At 32.9% G+C, this 18,887-nt stretch overlaps 1 protein-coding gene across 1 annotated transcript; it reads right to left on the reverse strand.

Annotated features, from left to right (window-relative positions):
• Positions 1-767: 767 nt before the first annotated feature.
• On the reverse strand, positions 768-18,544 carry LOC149478915 (nardilysin-like). Its single transcript, XM_089708542.1, has 25 exons — positions 18,300-18,544; positions 17,918-18,125; positions 13,516-13,656; positions 13,271-13,439; positions 12,829-13,037; positions 12,312-12,482; positions 11,883-12,004; positions 11,601-11,721; positions 11,441-11,518; positions 11,050-11,190; positions 10,415-10,544; positions 9,978-10,236; positions 9,472-9,606; positions 9,057-9,105; positions 8,785-8,886; positions 8,274-8,407; positions 7,710-7,839; positions 7,413-7,517; positions 5,446-5,589; positions 4,925-5,061; positions 3,537-3,681; positions 2,587-2,649; positions 2,369-2,470; positions 1,412-1,985; positions 768-894 (listed from the first exon to the last, which is right to left on the reverse strand). The coding sequence occupies exons 1-24, from the start codon at positions 18,527-18,529 to the stop codon at positions 1,791-1,793; spliced, it is 3,420 nt and encodes a 1,139-aa protein (XP_089564668.1). The 5' UTR covers positions 18,530-18,544; the 3' UTR covers positions 768-894; positions 1,412-1,790.
• Positions 18,545-18,887: the final 343 nt, after the last annotated feature.

An 18,887-nucleotide genomic window follows, 5' to 3' on the forward strand; every position in this document is an offset into this window, starting at 1 on the left:
TTGTACCATTTGCCCCATTTATTGGTGACGACTTTATTCTAATGCAAGATAATGCTCGTGCTCATAGTACACAATCGGTACATGCATATCTGTGCCACGTAGGTATACCGGTGATGCAGTGGCCAGCAAATTCACCCGATATGAATCCGATAGAGCATGTCTGGGACTTGCTAAAAAGAAGGGTTAAATCCAGAATGCCACCCCCCAACAATCTGAATGAACTTGGAAACGCATTACTTGAGGAGTGGGATCGGTTGCCTCAAGAAATCATCGATAACATAATCTTTAGCATGCCCAGACGAATGGAAACCGTAATCAGAGCAAGAGGGGGAAACACTCGTTATTAATTTTGCTTTAATTTTATTGTTAAATCATTTAATGCTTACTTTTTTTATTTTTTGTGATGGTTCATAATCATCTAAAAATTTCACTTATTTCAAATTTCTTTATTTTTCAATAAAAAATAACGAAAGACTTTTCAAAGTCGTTGTTAAAAGATGTTAATTAATTTGTTATTTTGTGTCTAATTACATTTTCGTCAAATATATGCGTTATTATCTCATAGTCTCACTTTTTTTTCTGTTCCGCTAATTGTGCCGGTGTGTATATTATAAGCATTCTTTAAAAAGTATGTAATCTATATGGCAGTGACAATTTAATTTCAATATCTAGCTATCTTACAATGAAGAAGAAAGAGAAACAATAGGATAGAATAAAGAAAGTAAAAGACAGTAAGGTGTTTCTTAAAAAATAATAAAAAAACAAAATTAAAAGTAAAATAATTTATTTCTATAACAAACATTATTCAGATATAAATTATAAAACTAAAATTAAGAATCTATATGACAAATTTATTAATTCAACACAAGGAATACGTAAAACTACGTAACATATCTACTATAGTAGAGCCAATTTAATAGGCAACATTTGACGTCTATCAATTTTATCTTCATAGGGTGGTAACCTGCTTAAAAACATCGATTAAAGTGAATTAATCGATACGGACTTGAAACATTTGTCAATCGAACTTGAAACACATGTCAATAATTTATGATAATTTTTATTCCCAAGTAATCAATGCATTCGATTCTAGATGTCAGATTTCGATTTTTAGAGTAACGTCTCTGGTATTTAAAAAGAAAAAAGGTTTATTGACACAAAATTGTAGCGACGTCAGTTCTTTAAATCAGAAATTGTTTATTATGTTTAGAATGATTTATCGGTAAAATCAAATCCTAAAATTACTTGTATCGGTCATTATTATTATAAATATGTAATCGTAATTGAAAAAAGTTAAACAAATGTGCAGTTCTAACAAAACGAACTATCATGTTATTCTATGTCGTGGTTACTAGGTTACGTTGTTGAATTTTGTTGAACTGTCAAATGTTGCCTATTAAAATGGCTCTACTATAAATCAAAATAAAAATAACTAAAAATTTATTCTATTTATTGACATAAAATACATTGTCTCGTCTTTTTTGTAATTTTTTAATTAACAATATTAATTATGCACCATGAAAATGTAATGCCGTCATATTTTTGACATTTGTATAATATGCGCTAAAATAGGAAATTCATTTGAACAAGACCCGTAAGCAACAACGTCTATAGACTTCAAAAAATAGCAGGAAACAAAAAATTGCGATAAGAAATCATAATTAAGTACACACATTTACTCGAGTATCAAATTTGTCTATTCATAAATATTGCACCTAGAGTCAGTCGCAGAAAGGGACGATAAACAATTTTCGGGAAGAAAGAGTAAGCAAAAGGATATCTCAATTTATTTAACACTGTCCCAATTCAACTTTAGGTACATTAACGAAGGGTAGTTGTTTTTTGAATTCTCCTATGTCGGTTATGAAGTTTGTGTCATTCTCAACGTTGTCGCCGATGGGGTTAGACGCGTCTAGATAGTGTAAGTCATAGTCTTTCCCGCTTTCCGTTACGTTAGCGCCTATATGGGGAAGGTAACCCATTATCTGGAAAACAAACGATTTTTTAATTAATCGAAGATGTACAGTTCCAAAATAACGAACTAATAATATTTTTTACATAAAGTATATATCACTACATCTATACTACATACGTATAAAAATCGCTTTTTCTGTTCCTTTATCCCTATGCAACATATTTTTTTTTAATATAGAGAGATTCAAGAGGAAGCTTTTATTATTTAATACTAGGGTTCCGCCTGCGGCTGCGGCCTAGCCTAAAGCTAATAATCTAGTAAATTAAAACAAACGATAATTTTCATTTTCTAAAATGTGTGTGGTCACACACAAGCAAGAATCAAAAATATCCACATTGCCTTATTCATATTTCCTTTTCTTATGATTGTTTATAATTTTTATAGTATACTCACTTGAACGGATAGCTTCCTAAACTGCGATCGGTTCCCGGTAGCAAAGTGTCTTTCAATCCAACTCTTGATATCTGACACCTTCACCTTTTCAATCGCTTCTGCCTATAAAGCAATTTTTATATTTACTTTCTTAAATGTATAAAAAAAAACTATTTCAACTAGTGCAATTTTTAGATAGAACATGAAAATTGGTAAGAATTGATATCACAAATAAGTACCTCTGAAAATAGTCGCTGGAATTTATATTCACCGGTGACGATTTCTCTCCAATTCCTTTCGACCTGCAAATTAATTATTTATAACTAAAGTAACACAAATCGATTTTTTGTAATCAATTAAACTGAATGCACTTCAAAAAGTTAATTTAATGACTCATTTTTAACCATGAACCACACATATTCACAATCGCCCATTGAAAGCTCATCAAATTATGTCCAATTGGCGTATAAAACATGAATTGAAAGTAACACTTTTTCGTGACAGTTGTTCAGTCTTTTGTATCACGCATAAGAAAGTCTCAATTTCACAGTTTACAAACGACCGGGATTTTGTAATATGCCGAAAATTCGTAATTAGAAATTTTTGGTTTGGATGAGATGGTGGGTTAGGTTAGGTTCGTGTTTTTTTAACTACACAGACAGAGACCGTAAATCCCTGGCATAATACAATATGCCGAGCATTTGCAAAGTGACGGACGCCGTTTGTAAAATTCTACAATTTGCCTACGACATGTATATCAATTAGACCGTATCGTATCAGCTTGGCTGTTTACCCCCGCCGTTCAGGGTGAAAGACGGCCAGCGTTTGGTTTTAGTGTCAAAAAGGGGTATGTGGGCTTCGTGCGAGTTCCACATGCCCTTTGGACAGCATAACTGCCGAAGGGGATGCGTAAATGCATTTCCCAATGTGAAATGTTGTCGCGTAAGAATCACAGGACAGTTCTTTGGCATATATTATGTAGATACATATTACTATGTGAAACTAAGTTGTAACATTGACACGATTTTAAAAGAGAAACTATGGAGTTTCTTGCCGGTTCTTCTCCATAGCTTGCTCCATGCTTTCCGAATCGGTGGTAAATGTTAAAAAATGTTATGACGATTCAAAAGTGCTTTTATAAGAAGTCTAATTGAATAAATAAATGTTTGTTTGTTTAAGAAAACCTCACCTCCTCCTTGAGCTCGTAGTCGGTGGTGTGCTTGAGCTGCACGAGCGAGTGTCGCGCGGCGCTGAGCGCGCGCTCGCTCAGCTTGCGCATGTCGCGGGAGAACTTCTTGAGGAACGCCTCAACACGCGTGTCCACGTGCGCTACGCTGTATAATAATAATTATATATGTTATAGATTTTTTTTAATGAAATGAAGAAAAAAAAATAAATTGTGTGACCGCCATTTGTTTAAGAAATAAATGTTTATAGTCGAGCCAATTTAATAGGCAACATTTGACGTCTATCAATTTTATCTTCGAAGAGAGGTAACCTGCTTAAAAACATCGATTAAGTGAATTAATCGATACGGACTTAAAACATTTGTCAATCGAACTTGAAACACATGTCAATTTTAAAATTCATCAGGCGAATCCCTGTCCCAGTAATATACTTTGTTTCGTAAATTTAAAGAGCAAAATAAGACGAGTACAATACATATTTAAAAAAACACAACGCATTTATTAATTTATGATGATTTTTATTCAACGTAATCAATGCATTCGATTCTAGATGTCAGATTTCGATTTTTAGAGTAACGTCTCTGGTATTTAAAAAGAAAAAAAGATATAAGATATATTGACACAAAATTGTAGCGACGTCAGTTCTTTAAATCAGAAATTGTTTATTATGTTTAGAATAGTTTATCAGTAAAATCAAATCTTAAAATTACTTGTATCGGTCATTATTATTATAAATATGTAATCGTAATTGAAAAAAATTAAGTTCTAACAAAACGAAATATCATGTTATTCTATGTCGTCGTTACTAGGTTACGTTGTTGAATTTTGTTGAACTATCAAATGATGCCTATTAAAATGGCTCTACTATAGTATCATAGCCCACAAGCGTATTTACACTGAAACTTTTAACATGCGTACAAATTAAGCGCAAACCATGAAATTTTATTTCTATATATTCGCTCACGCTCCATTTACCTTCAACTTTAGTCGAACATTATATCGAGTGGCTGCCATGTGTAATTTATACGCACGATCGAATAAACGGAAGAACGTTACATATTTTTATACATGTGAAATTGTGAAATATACATTATTTAAAATACAAAAACTCTTTATCTCTTCGACCATTCAATTAAATATTATTTAGCATTATTCACTTCACCCCCAAACTCACCTTATTTATAGTAACTAAGGGCCGATTTTTCAATGCTTGGATAAAACTTATCCGTCCAATAAAGTATTACACGATAATATTAAAATGTCACGTAAACTGTCAAGTACGGGCAATTAGAATACGTTTTTAAAATGGTAGTTTTATACATTATTCGACGAATAAGTTTTAACCAAGCATTGAAAAATCGGCCCTAAATCAAATTGCTGAGAACCCTACCTGAACTTATCCCGCTGCGTGTTCACAGTGACTGAGAAGCCGAGCACGCCGAACGTGTATCTCAGCATGCTGAACACGCTGTACCCCAGCTGCTCCTTCGTACGGAGCACGTCGAACACTGGCTCTTCCATTAACATCTGTTATTAAATGTGTTATTTTAGGGATATATTCTATAAAGATTTTATTAAGAAGTAATTTTTCACAATTTCAATACTAGGTATAAAGCAGTGTTCGGAAAGTTTCAGTTTTACCGTGGTTTCATAAAACCACACAACATTTTTTAATGCTTATGTCTGAATATATAAAATTTAAATTCGTATACTCTGTTTTTAATCATTTAAATTTCATAATTTATAGAGCAAATAATAAGATGAAATCAATTTATTTAGTGTATCCTTCACTATTATAATATACCATATGAAATTCTAACAAATACACATCACAATCCTCACACATCCCTCTCTTTCTCACCCATCCCTCCCTCCCCACACCAGAGCGAGACAGCATACAAACTGACATACCATCAAAACCTCCAGGGTAGCCGTATCCTTGGCAGTAGACGCTTCAGCCTGATAGTAGTTGGTAACAATACTATTTGTGGACGATGGGTTTAGACTCATCACTCGCACTGTACGCTCGCCAAGTGGTATTTGATGAACTCTTATCTGGTAAATAGATTAATATGTATATACCTAGTCTGGTCATAAGTTCTGTCACATATGTTTTATTAAATAAACAAAAAGTTACTTTTATATATTTATTGTTTTATATGTGGCAATAAAGCTTACATATTACTTAATAATTTCGTATAAAAATTATTCAAAATGGCATCCATGTTTTGCGATACAAGCTTTCAACCTCCGCGGCCAGTGGTCTATCGCAGCACGAACCATGTCCATGCTTATTTCAGCAGCTACTTTAATAATGGATGCTTTGGGTGACTCCAAATTTGGGTGGGATTTAGCGCAGGTGCTCTCCTCTAAATATTACCAGATTTTATAATCCGTAGGATTCAGGTCCGGGCTAGAAGATGGCCAATCTTCATGACGAATGATGTCAATCTGACGGGCGGCTAGCCAGTTTTGGATACTCTTGGCTTTGTGGGCTGGTGCTGAGTCCTGCTGGAATCCCCAGTGTTGATTTTTTAACATGTTCTGAGAAGGAGGTTTTACGAGGTTTTTCAGGACCGTATTTTGGTAAACATTGGAACTTATTTTCACACCCTTTTTACAGAAAAACACCTCTGTTAGGCTAAAATAAGACACTCCCCGGAAAACCATTACTGATAAGGGGTGATGGCCGCGTTGGACTCGAGATTCACGTTGACAAGCTTCTTCATTACTGTGGGTATACACTTTGATATTCTGTTTGTTGCAGCACTCCTCCACTGTAAATTTTTTTTCATCTGAAAACAGGATTTCACGATACATTTTTCTCGCGTATCGTTTATGTAAAGCGCGACATTTATCCAGTCCTAATTTCTTCACGCGTGTGTTAAGAAGATGCGATGTTTTTCTACAATAAGCCCATAGTCCTAGGTCCTCGTTCAACACCTTTTTAACTGTGGTACTGCTAAGGCCCATCTGCAGTGCTAACTGTTTTGGATTTCGGACCGGACTTTTCCTTATTCGCACCTTTACTGCATTTATCACTGCCGTCGTCCAAATCGTACGACAAAGACCACTTGTATTCCTTTCTTCTACTCTTGAATCTTACTTAAAACGTTTTATAGTGCAATAAAAAAATATCTGTGTTATTTGTAAATTTTAAAGCAAACTGAATATTTCTCTTGGCGCGTAACCGCTACGATGCAGAGCGAGAACAGCGACTATGTCTTCTTTTTGCGTCCACTACATGGTAACAAATACGTTATTCTAATAAAATGTCTCGTTTTTTAACGCGTCAAATAATTAAAAATCGCACGTGAAAAAGAAATTTGCGGTAAACATTAAAAATTAGAAAATCTAACATGATGACAGAACTTATGACCAGACTAGTTATAAAACAAGTTTTTGACATGACAACGTCTTATAATTCGATAGAGCCGGCTGCACACACGAAAAAAAATGACTCATGCGGCGTTACCTCGCTCTGAGGCGTTCCATCTAAGGCTTGAAGTGCAAGCGAGAGCGCGGAACGAGCGACAAAGAAGCACAATCTGACGTTGTCACGTTCAACTATCGTCAGTAAACCGACTTTACAGACAACCAATTTTTTTTATTAAGAGAGAACAAACTGAATATTTTTCAAAAGCAATATTTTAACACTATAAGACGCATACGCACTTTGAAAATATCACTACGCGTAAACAATATTTGTGTTTTATCATTACATTACTATAATATTTCTATACTGGGTAAGTGTCATTTACAATACTATAAAAAAATGCACAATTAAAATTTTTATATAAAATAAATTTATGGCAACAAAATATTACTACGTTAAATTATTTGATTGCAACTTAAAAGTAAGAACAGATGATACTCACATGTGGTAACTCATTTTCGGGGGCTCCCTCCCATTTAATATTGTGCAGAACGCTTTCTGAAATCTTTATAGCATCTGTCCAAGCCAGGTTTCCTTGCATCAACACCTAAACAATATAAAAACCAAATTTTTTAAACGTTTTTATACATATTTTGTCAGGTTTCATACATTAATTATAGATACAAAATTGAATTGAAAACTTAACTAAAATCAAAACTATTTTCTAGCATTGAAAGTAACATTTGCATATTATAAAGATCAATTTTCTAGTATCAAAATATATGGAACATTTTCTAACCTGTAAGTACAGTTTGTCAAGTAGTCTATCGGTGAAAGACTGCAATTCTTCTAGAGTAACATTCTGTATCTCCACCGCTTTGTCTCGCGGCGTCACGTACGGTTCTATTAGAACATTCATCCGAACGTCCCTAGATAGAAAAATGCGTTGTAAATTAGGTGTATAAATAATATTGTAATAACAACACATTATACAGGTTGTCCCAAAATCAAAATACACTATTTCATTCAGAAATATATCGGAAAAAATCAGTTCATCCGTTTGGAAGCTACAAGACCACAAACTGAAATACAAAATTATATTTGATAGCCATAAAATACAACTTTAACATTTCCTTGTCTAAATAATAATTTCACAGCAAACAATAGATAACATTCCATAAAATTATTATAATCGATTCCCCAATCAAACATACGCACTTGACAATTTATATGCGCTTTGAGTCGCACGTTGCGATTCGTCCAATAACTTGACTATATTTATTTTGCAGGTACAAGACACTGATTACACAAACTACTAACTAAAACTAACTACCACCCCATATAAACAAACAAAAACACTAACTTGGCCAATTTATGCGGTTTTTGCAGCACGTTATGATACGTCCTTGCCCGCACTTCACGCACCGCCTCGAACATTTCCGGCGTCAGCGAGTTCGTACTTGATCGCATCTCTCGAGTCACTAACTCCACTAGAAGCTGAAAGTTTTATTGAATTTAAGTATCTTAAGTTACGCCATTTAAATATAGTACTTGCTTTTACTAGTAAAGTTTTGTGCATTGAACAACACTTTCAATTTATTTTTTAAGGGGATAAGTGAAATCCCAAATAAACCAGTTATTTACCGATAATTTAAAATAAAGAGACAATTTACAAATATCTTGTACAATGTGACATGACTGCTGATACAAATGTAGCATAATCACTTCAAATGCAAGCAAACCATTTTATATGATAGGGCCTTATTATTAGGGAGCATTCGATCGGTAGATAACCTGATGGTGAGCTAATCATCTTCGCTCATTAAATAGAGTATGCGATAAATATATTGAATTTTGTGGAAAATAATACTTACATGTAAATTCTGACTGTATCCACTGACTTTTAGCGTCAATCCCTTGTCACCAACGTACAACGAATGCGTGAGGTCTGCCATATTTGCCGGATATACTTCTTCCTGCAAAAAAGGACATCTAAATATTTTCGAATTTTAATAGAAAAATTAGCATAACCTAACGAATCGTCAGTAATCGTATTGTATGTATGTATGTATGTACATTTACAGTTAATATATAAAATTATGGCTACAAAAACTTTTCCAACAAGTAATGAATAATGATATCATACCTTAAGTCCCTGCTGTAAGACATCGGTCCATAGATCAAGAAGGCACGAACTGCAAAATAACACTACAAGGTTTTAATGTCACCGCTGTTGATAGTTCAAAAATATCATTAGAATGCTGTAAATATTTCAAGGATACCCGCAATTAACCCAAAAAAAACGATAATAGTAAGACAGCATTTTTTGTACAATATGTACGAAAAGAAATATCATAAGAAAAGAAAATTTTCATATTAGTCGTTTATTACATTGATATTTAGTTTCATAGCATTAGCCGTAGCCGAGAGGTCAGGCGTCGCGTCGGTATGGCGAAAGTCGAGGGTTCTTCAAATCCTGCCTAGTGATCGATATTTTTCTATTTGTTAAACATTTCACTTCTTTTTTGTCAAATGATGAAATATAAAAAATAATAACTCACTCCCGCGGCGATTTCAAGCTGAGCGGCGTGATGAAGTAAAAATATAGCAACGCGGTCGGAAACCGGAACTTGAAATCTGGCTTATACCATAACTCCATGTGACGATTCTTGCGTATTAGGTTCGGTTGGTCTAACCTAAAAAAGTATGAATGGAGTATTATTTAATAAACATCGTAAACAGAAATTACGTTTATTGTAATATTTTATCGAGATATATCGTATAGCAGACCAGTAACTTAATTAGAAGTAGCACGTCATACTTATTAATCTAAATTTGAATGTTTGGTGCATGTGTGTGTCCATTAAAAGTTCCAACTAATTTCCAGGAAATTCATAGCTATTGCTTGTCGCAATAAACCTTTAGATTGAGCAAACGCACCAAGACTATGCTACGGGCTACAATGTATTTAGAAATACATACTTCTAAAATTAAAAAAAAATCTGTCAAAATAAGTCACAATAATATTTAAGTTCTTTTTAACAAGGAACTGACAACCCTAACTAACCTGAAGTTCTCAACAGCGGCCATCAAATCACCCGCTTTCAGAACCTTCGAGTTTTTCTCACCAACCGCTACCTTCTTATGTATATCTTTCGTAGTACTAGTATAAAGGTCTATGCCCAATCTCTCCGCTTCTTCGATATAGGGCTGCGCCGGAGGAATTAAATCGAAGTTATTTGTTATATAAATATTTTTATCTGGCAAGTGGAACTGCTTGTAGGGCTCCACGTTGAGCCAGCGTTTCAGCCAGTTTGAGGGTATTTCTGAAAATATGATACATCTATTATGCTGAGTAAATTCACTAAGAAAATGCATTTTAAGCATGTTCAAGATGATTTTTTTAAATAATTACCAAAAAAAAATACAAAAAAAAACAAAATATAAATGACCAGAAAACTGAAGTTCTTAATAATAATTAATTTGTATGCAAATAAATTTCACCTTTCTTTTTATATTCCGTGCCAAACCACTTCTCCTTGGCGTCGTATGGAATTGGTTCGGAGTGCATGTTGGATAGAATCATAATGTTCACTTTGTCAGCAGTCATACAATCTAATAGGTCAGTTATACCCTGAAACAAGGAAATTATCATTTTTTAATAAGTACCCAATAAAACAATAAATCATGTTTGATTTTTATAAATCTGCAAGATGAATCATAAAAATGTCAAAAAAATATAATAATTAATTTAAACTTTAAAGTTACATACACAGAACGTAATATGTGCGTGCGTATTTGTGCAATATACAATATTCTACAATATTTATGGCTTAAGCAGGTAATACAATCGACATTGCCCAGTGTCACAAAAATCAATCAATCTAACTGTGTATTATACATAACTAACCAATTAAAAAATGTCAAATTATATGTTTATTAAATTACTAGCGGTCCGCCCCGGCTTCGCCCGAGGTATATATTTCGCAATAAAAGGTAGCCTATGTTCTTTCTCAGGGTCTAAAGATTGTCTTTGCCAAATTTCATCAAAATCGGTCCAGTAGTTTATGCGTGAAAACCATACATACATACATAATTACAAACCTTTCCTCTTTATAATATTAGTATAGAAAACAAACCTGAGGATCATATTTATAATACAATCTATCCCCAGTGATATAATGTTGCGGCGGCAAATTCTGCATATTTTCCGCCAACGACTCCACATAGTCAGCCGGCTGAGACTCTTCTTCGAAACGGAAACTTGTCTCTTCTATTGTCTGAAATTAAATTTATAATAAAATATATTACCGAAAAAAATATGTAAAAAATAGCGTGTGTGCAGAGCACACGTGTCAGAAGTGAAACTTCTGAGGCAAGATTCAAAGATACCAAACACGTCGCCTTACTCCCTGACGGTATATTTTACTCAAGGTAGGTACATAAAGTTTATTTAAAAACTATTCATATTATAAATTGCTTGCTAAGTATATGTCCAAGTATATTTTGAGTAAATTCTTAATAATATACCTTGATTTCTTCAAATATTCTTTCTGTAGGTCCGATTTTTCGAAGCATATTTATATAAGAAAATATTGCTTCCAAAACCTGAAACAAAAACAAAAATCTAAAATTATAGTAAAATATGGTAAAAAAAAATATCAAAATAAATAAAAATGATGAAGAATACCTCGTCAATATGATCAAGTCCATCTTTAGTGAGAATCACTTGCGTCGAAAATAAACTATATATCGAGGTATAATCAATACCGCTTTCTGAATTACCCGTATAAATTCCTAATGCCCACACTCTGTAAGTAAAAATGTATTTTGAAACATATACTTTTGACATTTTATTTTTAGTCAAAAAATTTAAGACAAATATTTTTCAGTTTTTACATTATTACATGTAATACATGAAACATGTTAATATTTAAGTTATATAAAAGAATGGTTAAAAAAATGAACTTACTTTTTCCTCAAATACGAGAGTAGACTTCCTTTACCCTCGTGTCCCAATAAATATGAGATGTACTGATGCGGCTTAGATTCGTATTCCGATATTAAGGAACGCATAAGCCACGTTAATTGTACCTACAATTATGATTAATTAATAAATTAGAGAAATAATTTATAATCATATAATTTTTTCGCGTATCTTTTAGCAATAAAATCTCAAAGACAAAATAAATCAGTTTTATATGACAATGTTTATTATTACTTCCATACATTTTATCACCAGAATCTGAACAAAGAAAATCACATGTAAATGCATATGAACCATCCCTTTACCATGATTTCTTTGAAAAGTTTTACACAAACAAACAAAAAGACTAATACATAATAGTCTTTTATGTATAGTATAATAGACATAATTATATTTAATGAGATAAGAACTTACCTCAGTAGTATCGCTAACAGGTTTCACATAGTATATGCTCCTAAAATCGCTTGTAATATTGTGTCGATCGAAGGAGTGCGCCTTAAAGTTGTCGGGCGGAAGACGGTTCGTTGGAATCTTACCAAAAGTTTTAACCACGTGGTCTTCTAACGCAGATAGGTCCATACGAGCCTGAATGTGGGTAGATAGAAAAAATATTGAATTTAATACATATCAAGAGTGTAATAAAATTTTATAGATAATATTATGTGACAGAAAAGACGAACGTAGTAGCTTTTTTCAACATTATTTGTATCGATTTGATGATCGAAATAGCACGTTTAAGATTCTTTTTAAAATTTTAGCCACTTCATTGATAGTCTTGTCTCTGCAAGTGAATTTTCGCAAATCGTTAAATTTATAAATTTTATTTATTTTAAAAATAAATAATTGTTTCCTTTCCAACTCTTTTCAGTATTTGAAGTACTTTTCCTCCAAGACCAATAGATATCCAGCCTGTTTACCACTTTACACGCACCTGTACCGCCACGGTCATCCTGTGCGCGCTATAGTGTCGGCGGCGGAACTCGTGTGCAGCGCGGTGCAGCTGCTCGTCGTCCGGGATGTCCTCCTTCAGGCTGCGCAGGTTGCCCCACGTGAACGTGCGCGCCGGGTGCCCGGGGGGGAACATGCTCGAGAGCAGCTGGTCCTTGCGGTTCGAGTCTGATGGTTTGGCTATTGCGAACTCTGTAGAAAAAAAAATTATAAAAAAAAGTATCTATGAGCAACATTCGTATTTCGTGGGAAATCTAAATTAGAGAGCTTTTGTTACAAATTACAAGTCATTGTCAATTTCTTTAAAAAAAATATGTCAAATTCTAAACTCTTAAAAAAATAAGAACAAGGAGAAACTAGCAACGTTACTTACCTGTCCACGCGAAGTCTTATTTTATTGAGCATTTCGTATCTTGCCCACTTACCAGATTCAATAGCTTCCCTCTCCCTCTGCATAGCCTCCTTCAACATGAGCGGACTGACGAAAAACTGACTGAACATGTCCATCGCTTGTGGAAGATGCTTCTCCGATATCTCGAAGTAGAACGTCGTGACTTCACAATCCGTTGAGGCGTTGTCTGAACCGCCTTTTTTCTAAACATTCATTAAATTCCATATAACTACCTATATTTTTTACATACATAATTTGAAATAAGAAATGCTTTCCTACCTTGATGAAGGAATCGAATTCATTCTCCTTTGGATACTTTTCACTGCCCATAAAGACCATATGCTCTACGAAATGGGCCAAGCCCTGTATCTCGGCAGGATCGCTGTAGCTGCCGACGCCCACGCATAGTGCACATGCAGCCTAAAATTATTAACATAATATTATCATGTGTGGGTACATTTGATATTTATTGGATTCTTGTATTGCCAAATGTTCGCACAATTTGTGAAACATTCGTCTACGAGTGTTCATGCGAACCATTTTTCACACACATTCGCTTCGATGGCAATACATTCGAAAACCCGTTTCTAATGCAAATACGCGAATCTCAAATCGAATAGCGCCATTAGCGCATTTTTACATAATATTATGCGCGTTCGTTAATCACCTCGCTATTCGCACGAATGTGTAAATGCACCATCAGGATCAAATGTTTATTATTATTTCTCTTGAGAACTCTTACCACAGTAAAATTAATTCATCCAACTGATGATCAATTAAATCAAATATGTAAATCCATTTTTATTCGTTTATTTCAAAAAAATCGTTGGTGATATGCAAGAAATGACAACAGACAATACTTAACCGTCGAGTAAAACTAATTGGCAGAAGACGTGGCAAGTAAGTTATGGGTCAGTTAATCTTATGATTAGTGCTACTCGGACATCGTGAAACTCGCACTTGAAGTTACGGGTTACTTTAACTGGCGATTGGCCTACTCGACACTTTACTTGAGGGTGGTGATGGTGAAACAGGCCCTAACAGTAGTAAACTTTTGTAGGTGTTTACTAAATGAACTTTATCAACTTTTACAATTTACGAGTTATTTTTACTTAAATATCTACTTACTAATAAATCTTATGTTTTCATCTCGAGCTTTGCAAATGTTCTAAATATGTTGTTCTCATACGTAAACGTACCTACCTACCTACACTACCTAGTACCTACAGTAAACGTGACAAGTTTCAAATGAACGCAAACTATTTACAAACAAATTTACACGTTTACACATTTTACACGATATGCAACAGCTATAATATAATAATGTATACAGGTCTAATATTGATCATCGTGCCATACCGTGTCAAGAGAAAGTTGTGTAAATAATATCTTGCATCGCTTTCTAGACATAGACATTTTCTCATAAGCGTTCTTCATGTATTTAAATAGATTACGCTTGCGACGATAGGCCTGTTGATCGGAATATTTTTACGTTAATTTATTAAAATGTAGAAATAAACGTTAATTATTGTTTATTTAACCAGTTGATGTTGCAATCACTGCACTGGTGGCATTATTTTTGTCAAATATTTGAAAAAAAAATAGATAGATATTATTAAATTTATACTGTGGGTAGGTACGTACTTTACCAATTACCGTTTACATATTATTGTATATAAAAATATAGTGAAATTTTTAATGAACGTGTACTGCGATCGGTATTTTCATTCTTTCAAATGATAATTATCACCATAATTATGTTAAACAAAAAGCCTCAAGAATTATTTAACTAATTGAATTAATTGAATGAATAAGTATGTAATTCAGTGCGTGAGAATTATTTATTATATATATCTTGCACGTTCTACACATTCAACTTCGTGTCTGACATAATTATTGTTCAATTTTTTTCTTATTCATAGTGCATACAATTGCCTCGATGTATTCACTCATTAATTTGTAATGCAATTTTCAAAGAATCCTCAATAGTTCTTTTTTGCAAGTACTTTTTTAAGAAAAAAAGAGCATGAGTGCCGACCAGCGACCACACGTGTCAGAAATGAAACTTCTTTTACTCCATAACGTGACGGTATTGCCATTACGCGACCTTGAAATTTTACTATCAATGCGCCTAAAGAATTTTCACTTCAAAAATACTGAACATAACTTAGTTAGGTACTTAACATGCCTTAACGTCGTATATTCTTTAAATGCAAGTCAAGATGTTGGCCTTGGTAAAGCTATGTTCATTCATAACCATGTTCATTGTCATGTACATAAAAGTTAGTACCTAATCAATTTCAGCACTCCACACATAATTATTAAACTTTACAATGGCTCGTGAAGAACTAAATAACGTCATCCTCAATTACAGATCATTTCTAAGCACTCGATACTTCTTTTAATTAAATTAGATAAACTAGAAAATCCCTGGAGGTTTTTGTACTACTTAAATGATGTGATTTACATATAGATGATCATAGCGAAACTAGCGGGATTAGACAACATAAATACGAAATGATTATTAGGTTCTTAAATTATTGAGTACAGACTATTCTGTAAGAGGCAGAAGCGGGAAGCCTAGGCATGATCTTATTACGAAATCTAATTAGGACCAATCACCAATTATTTATTTATTTAATTAATAATAATTGGCTAGAATATAAGTTCAATTTGCAGCAAGCTTATTTATTACATCTAAATCTCATGTTTTAAGCCATTTTAATGCAAGTTAGTGAAATTAATTGTTTTTTATTGGTCAAACAATCGATTATTTTAGACGACCTTTTGGATATCGTGACTAGGTTCGACTCTGTCGAAAACAATATTTTGTAACGAACAATACTTTTTGTCGTAGATTGCAGAACAATTGATCAAATCCTTTAAGTTTTATAATTTATTTACTCAAAGTAACTGTACTTATAAAAAACGAAATCATAACACAATTTCTAATTATCTGAGAAAAAAACATAAAAGTAAGTTTTAAACCAATTCAATTGCCGAGCGTATGTTCAATTTACGATAATTTGCAACACAATATGCATATAATTAGGCAGTTAGGTACACTTCAGTATTAAAAATGTGGCCATGCAAATAACTTCGCTAGAAACACCTGTTTATAATAATTATTTAAACAATTAAAGAACGTCAATTATTAATAATTTCAGCAATGTTATTCAATAATGCACGTATCGATCGACGCAGAAACGTGACAAAACAAACTGTAATAGAATGTCGTCACTTCTTTGTTTATTGTATAACCGTTTCGATCTACTTCACTTGTAGGCTTAAAAACATGATATCGTCGCTCGCGTAGTTAATCAATGAGTTTATTGAAATTATTACAACGAAAGTTTGTTTATATTATGTTGATTGTATATTAATGTTCTGTTATCATGCCAAAACTATTCACAAAATTAAATTAAATCATTTAGGACACAGTAGGGTAGCTTTGTCGCAAATGTATTTAATTGGTAATTTGAGGGTAGAAATGGTAATGGTAGTTATGGGAACATCCGACATAAGCAGTAAGGTAGCACACCTCTCCACATGACATGTGCGAATTTATATTATAAAAATTCGTCATCAGGAATCATACAAAATATCTACACATTCTTGGCATATTATGCATCAACTTTTTGCAAAAGTAAGCTAACTGAAGAATAAAAAAATGATAATATAAATAAATACTAGTAGTCCGCCCCGGCTTCGCCCGTGGTACCTACATGTTTAAACTATCCTATCTCTCAAGTTGGATCGAACTGCACATGGTGTGCGAATTTTATTATAATTGGTTATGTGATTTAGGAGTCCATTGACGACAAACATTGTGACACGAGATTTATATATAAATAAATATAATATGTAAATATACATATTTATTTATGATATCAATTTTTTTTGATGATGATGATGATGAACAAGAAATAAATTATAAATACAAAAAATAGTCCTGCGTTGCTGTTAATAAGAAAAGCTTTATGGTAGCAGTATGTATGTCAACATTCTGGAGAAAGGTGAAGTATTTATTACTTATTCAAAAATATTGTATATATTGTATAAACTGCCCTCATAAATGTAAGTTATCAATTTGGAAACGAAATTTCTACAATAACAATAGAAAAAAGACAAAAAGTGTATTATTTAGTTACAAGGTCAGAATGAAGGTTGGTCTTGATAACTAACAATGCATGGTAATGACACAGAAAATGCAGTATGAGGCAACCATCATTTGACCACATCTATTAAGAGTTAGCATTGTTATATTTTACAAGCAGGAGTAAACAGGATCATAAAATCTCTGTCGATTCATTATATGTTCTATTAAACTGATAGTGACATCATGTCATATTATATTATTACTGCCGTAATATTTCTTGAATATACTCTAGAATATGTTTCTCTAAATATCGTATTGGTATTAAATAAGAAGATGTTTTTGTCATAATAGGAAAACAATTAATTAAAAAAAATCATTTTTTGAACATGTGCAAAGCTTTCTCGGTAAAAGATTTTATTGAGAAATATTTTTTATAAGTTCTGGAGTAAAAAAATTTAATTTTAATAAATAAAAATATATAATTTTAAACATCTGGACATTTCTGGGATCTACAAATTTACAAACAATATGCATGTTTTATGTCCCAGTTTTGAACAGATATTAAATTATGAGAGAACTCACCAGTTTTTCTTCATCAAACTCGCCTCTCCTTTTAGTACTAAGTTGGTCACTAGTTGTAGACTGAACGGACTGGGCTCCATCGCTTTCTGACCCAGTTTCCTCTGAGCCACTACTCTCCTCCTCTGTTGAACTGCCCTCATCCGCTGTTGTTATTTTACTTGGGTCCGATATCAACAATGCTGTTAAACCATTCTCGAGCCGTATTGTCCTTAGAAATATTAATATTTTAGTATGTTAAAATTATAGTGATACAAAATTATTGTATTTAGAAATATGTGTAGAACATGACACGAAAGTCAGTTTTATTCCACATAATTTAATGTTAAATTAATTTAAAGAATTAGAAATTACTAATTATATTTCAATAATATTAAACGCTTACTTGTAAAGCTTTTTATCAGAGACAGATTTTATTGGTTCAGCAAGAACTTCTACTTTCTCTTTAATTTGCATTGCACCGGATTGATTTGACCGACTACTGACTACCTTCACTTCGGGTCTTATTCTAGGGACCTTGCGGTAAATATTTCTTTTAGACATTGCAGTAAATAAACGATTTGTGTGCAGATTTATAGATATATTTTGAACGAATGTGGACAAGAATTTTGACATTTAATGGACACAAAAAATAATAATGACAGATGACAATTGACAACTGGCACTTGACATTAATTAAATGCTTATACAATTTATTAATAATCTATAATATAAAGTGAAAATTTATATAAATTATACGTTTTTAAATATTTCAGAAAGCAGTAGTCCCACCCCTTTGACGCATACATAGCTTAAATAACAATAGCATACAATACAATGGTAAAATATTTGGGTATAAAATAAAAATCATTTTTCTAATCGCTCCAGTCTCGGTCCTAGATCCTGAGAATTTCGCTTCGTAGTACAAACACACAAACTTCGGCATTATATTAAAAAAAAGTGTACGACTACACAATCTAATGATTTTTGTTGT

The sequence above is a fragment of the Colias philodice genome, chromosome 21 (genome assembly GCF_061535455.1).
Source record: "Colias philodice isolate Cphi_HAF_F1 chromosome 21, ilColPhil1 Martin Lab GWU primary, whole genome shotgun sequence".
Lineage (NCBI taxonomy): Eukaryota > Metazoa > Arthropoda > Insecta > Lepidoptera > Pieridae > Colias > Colias philodice.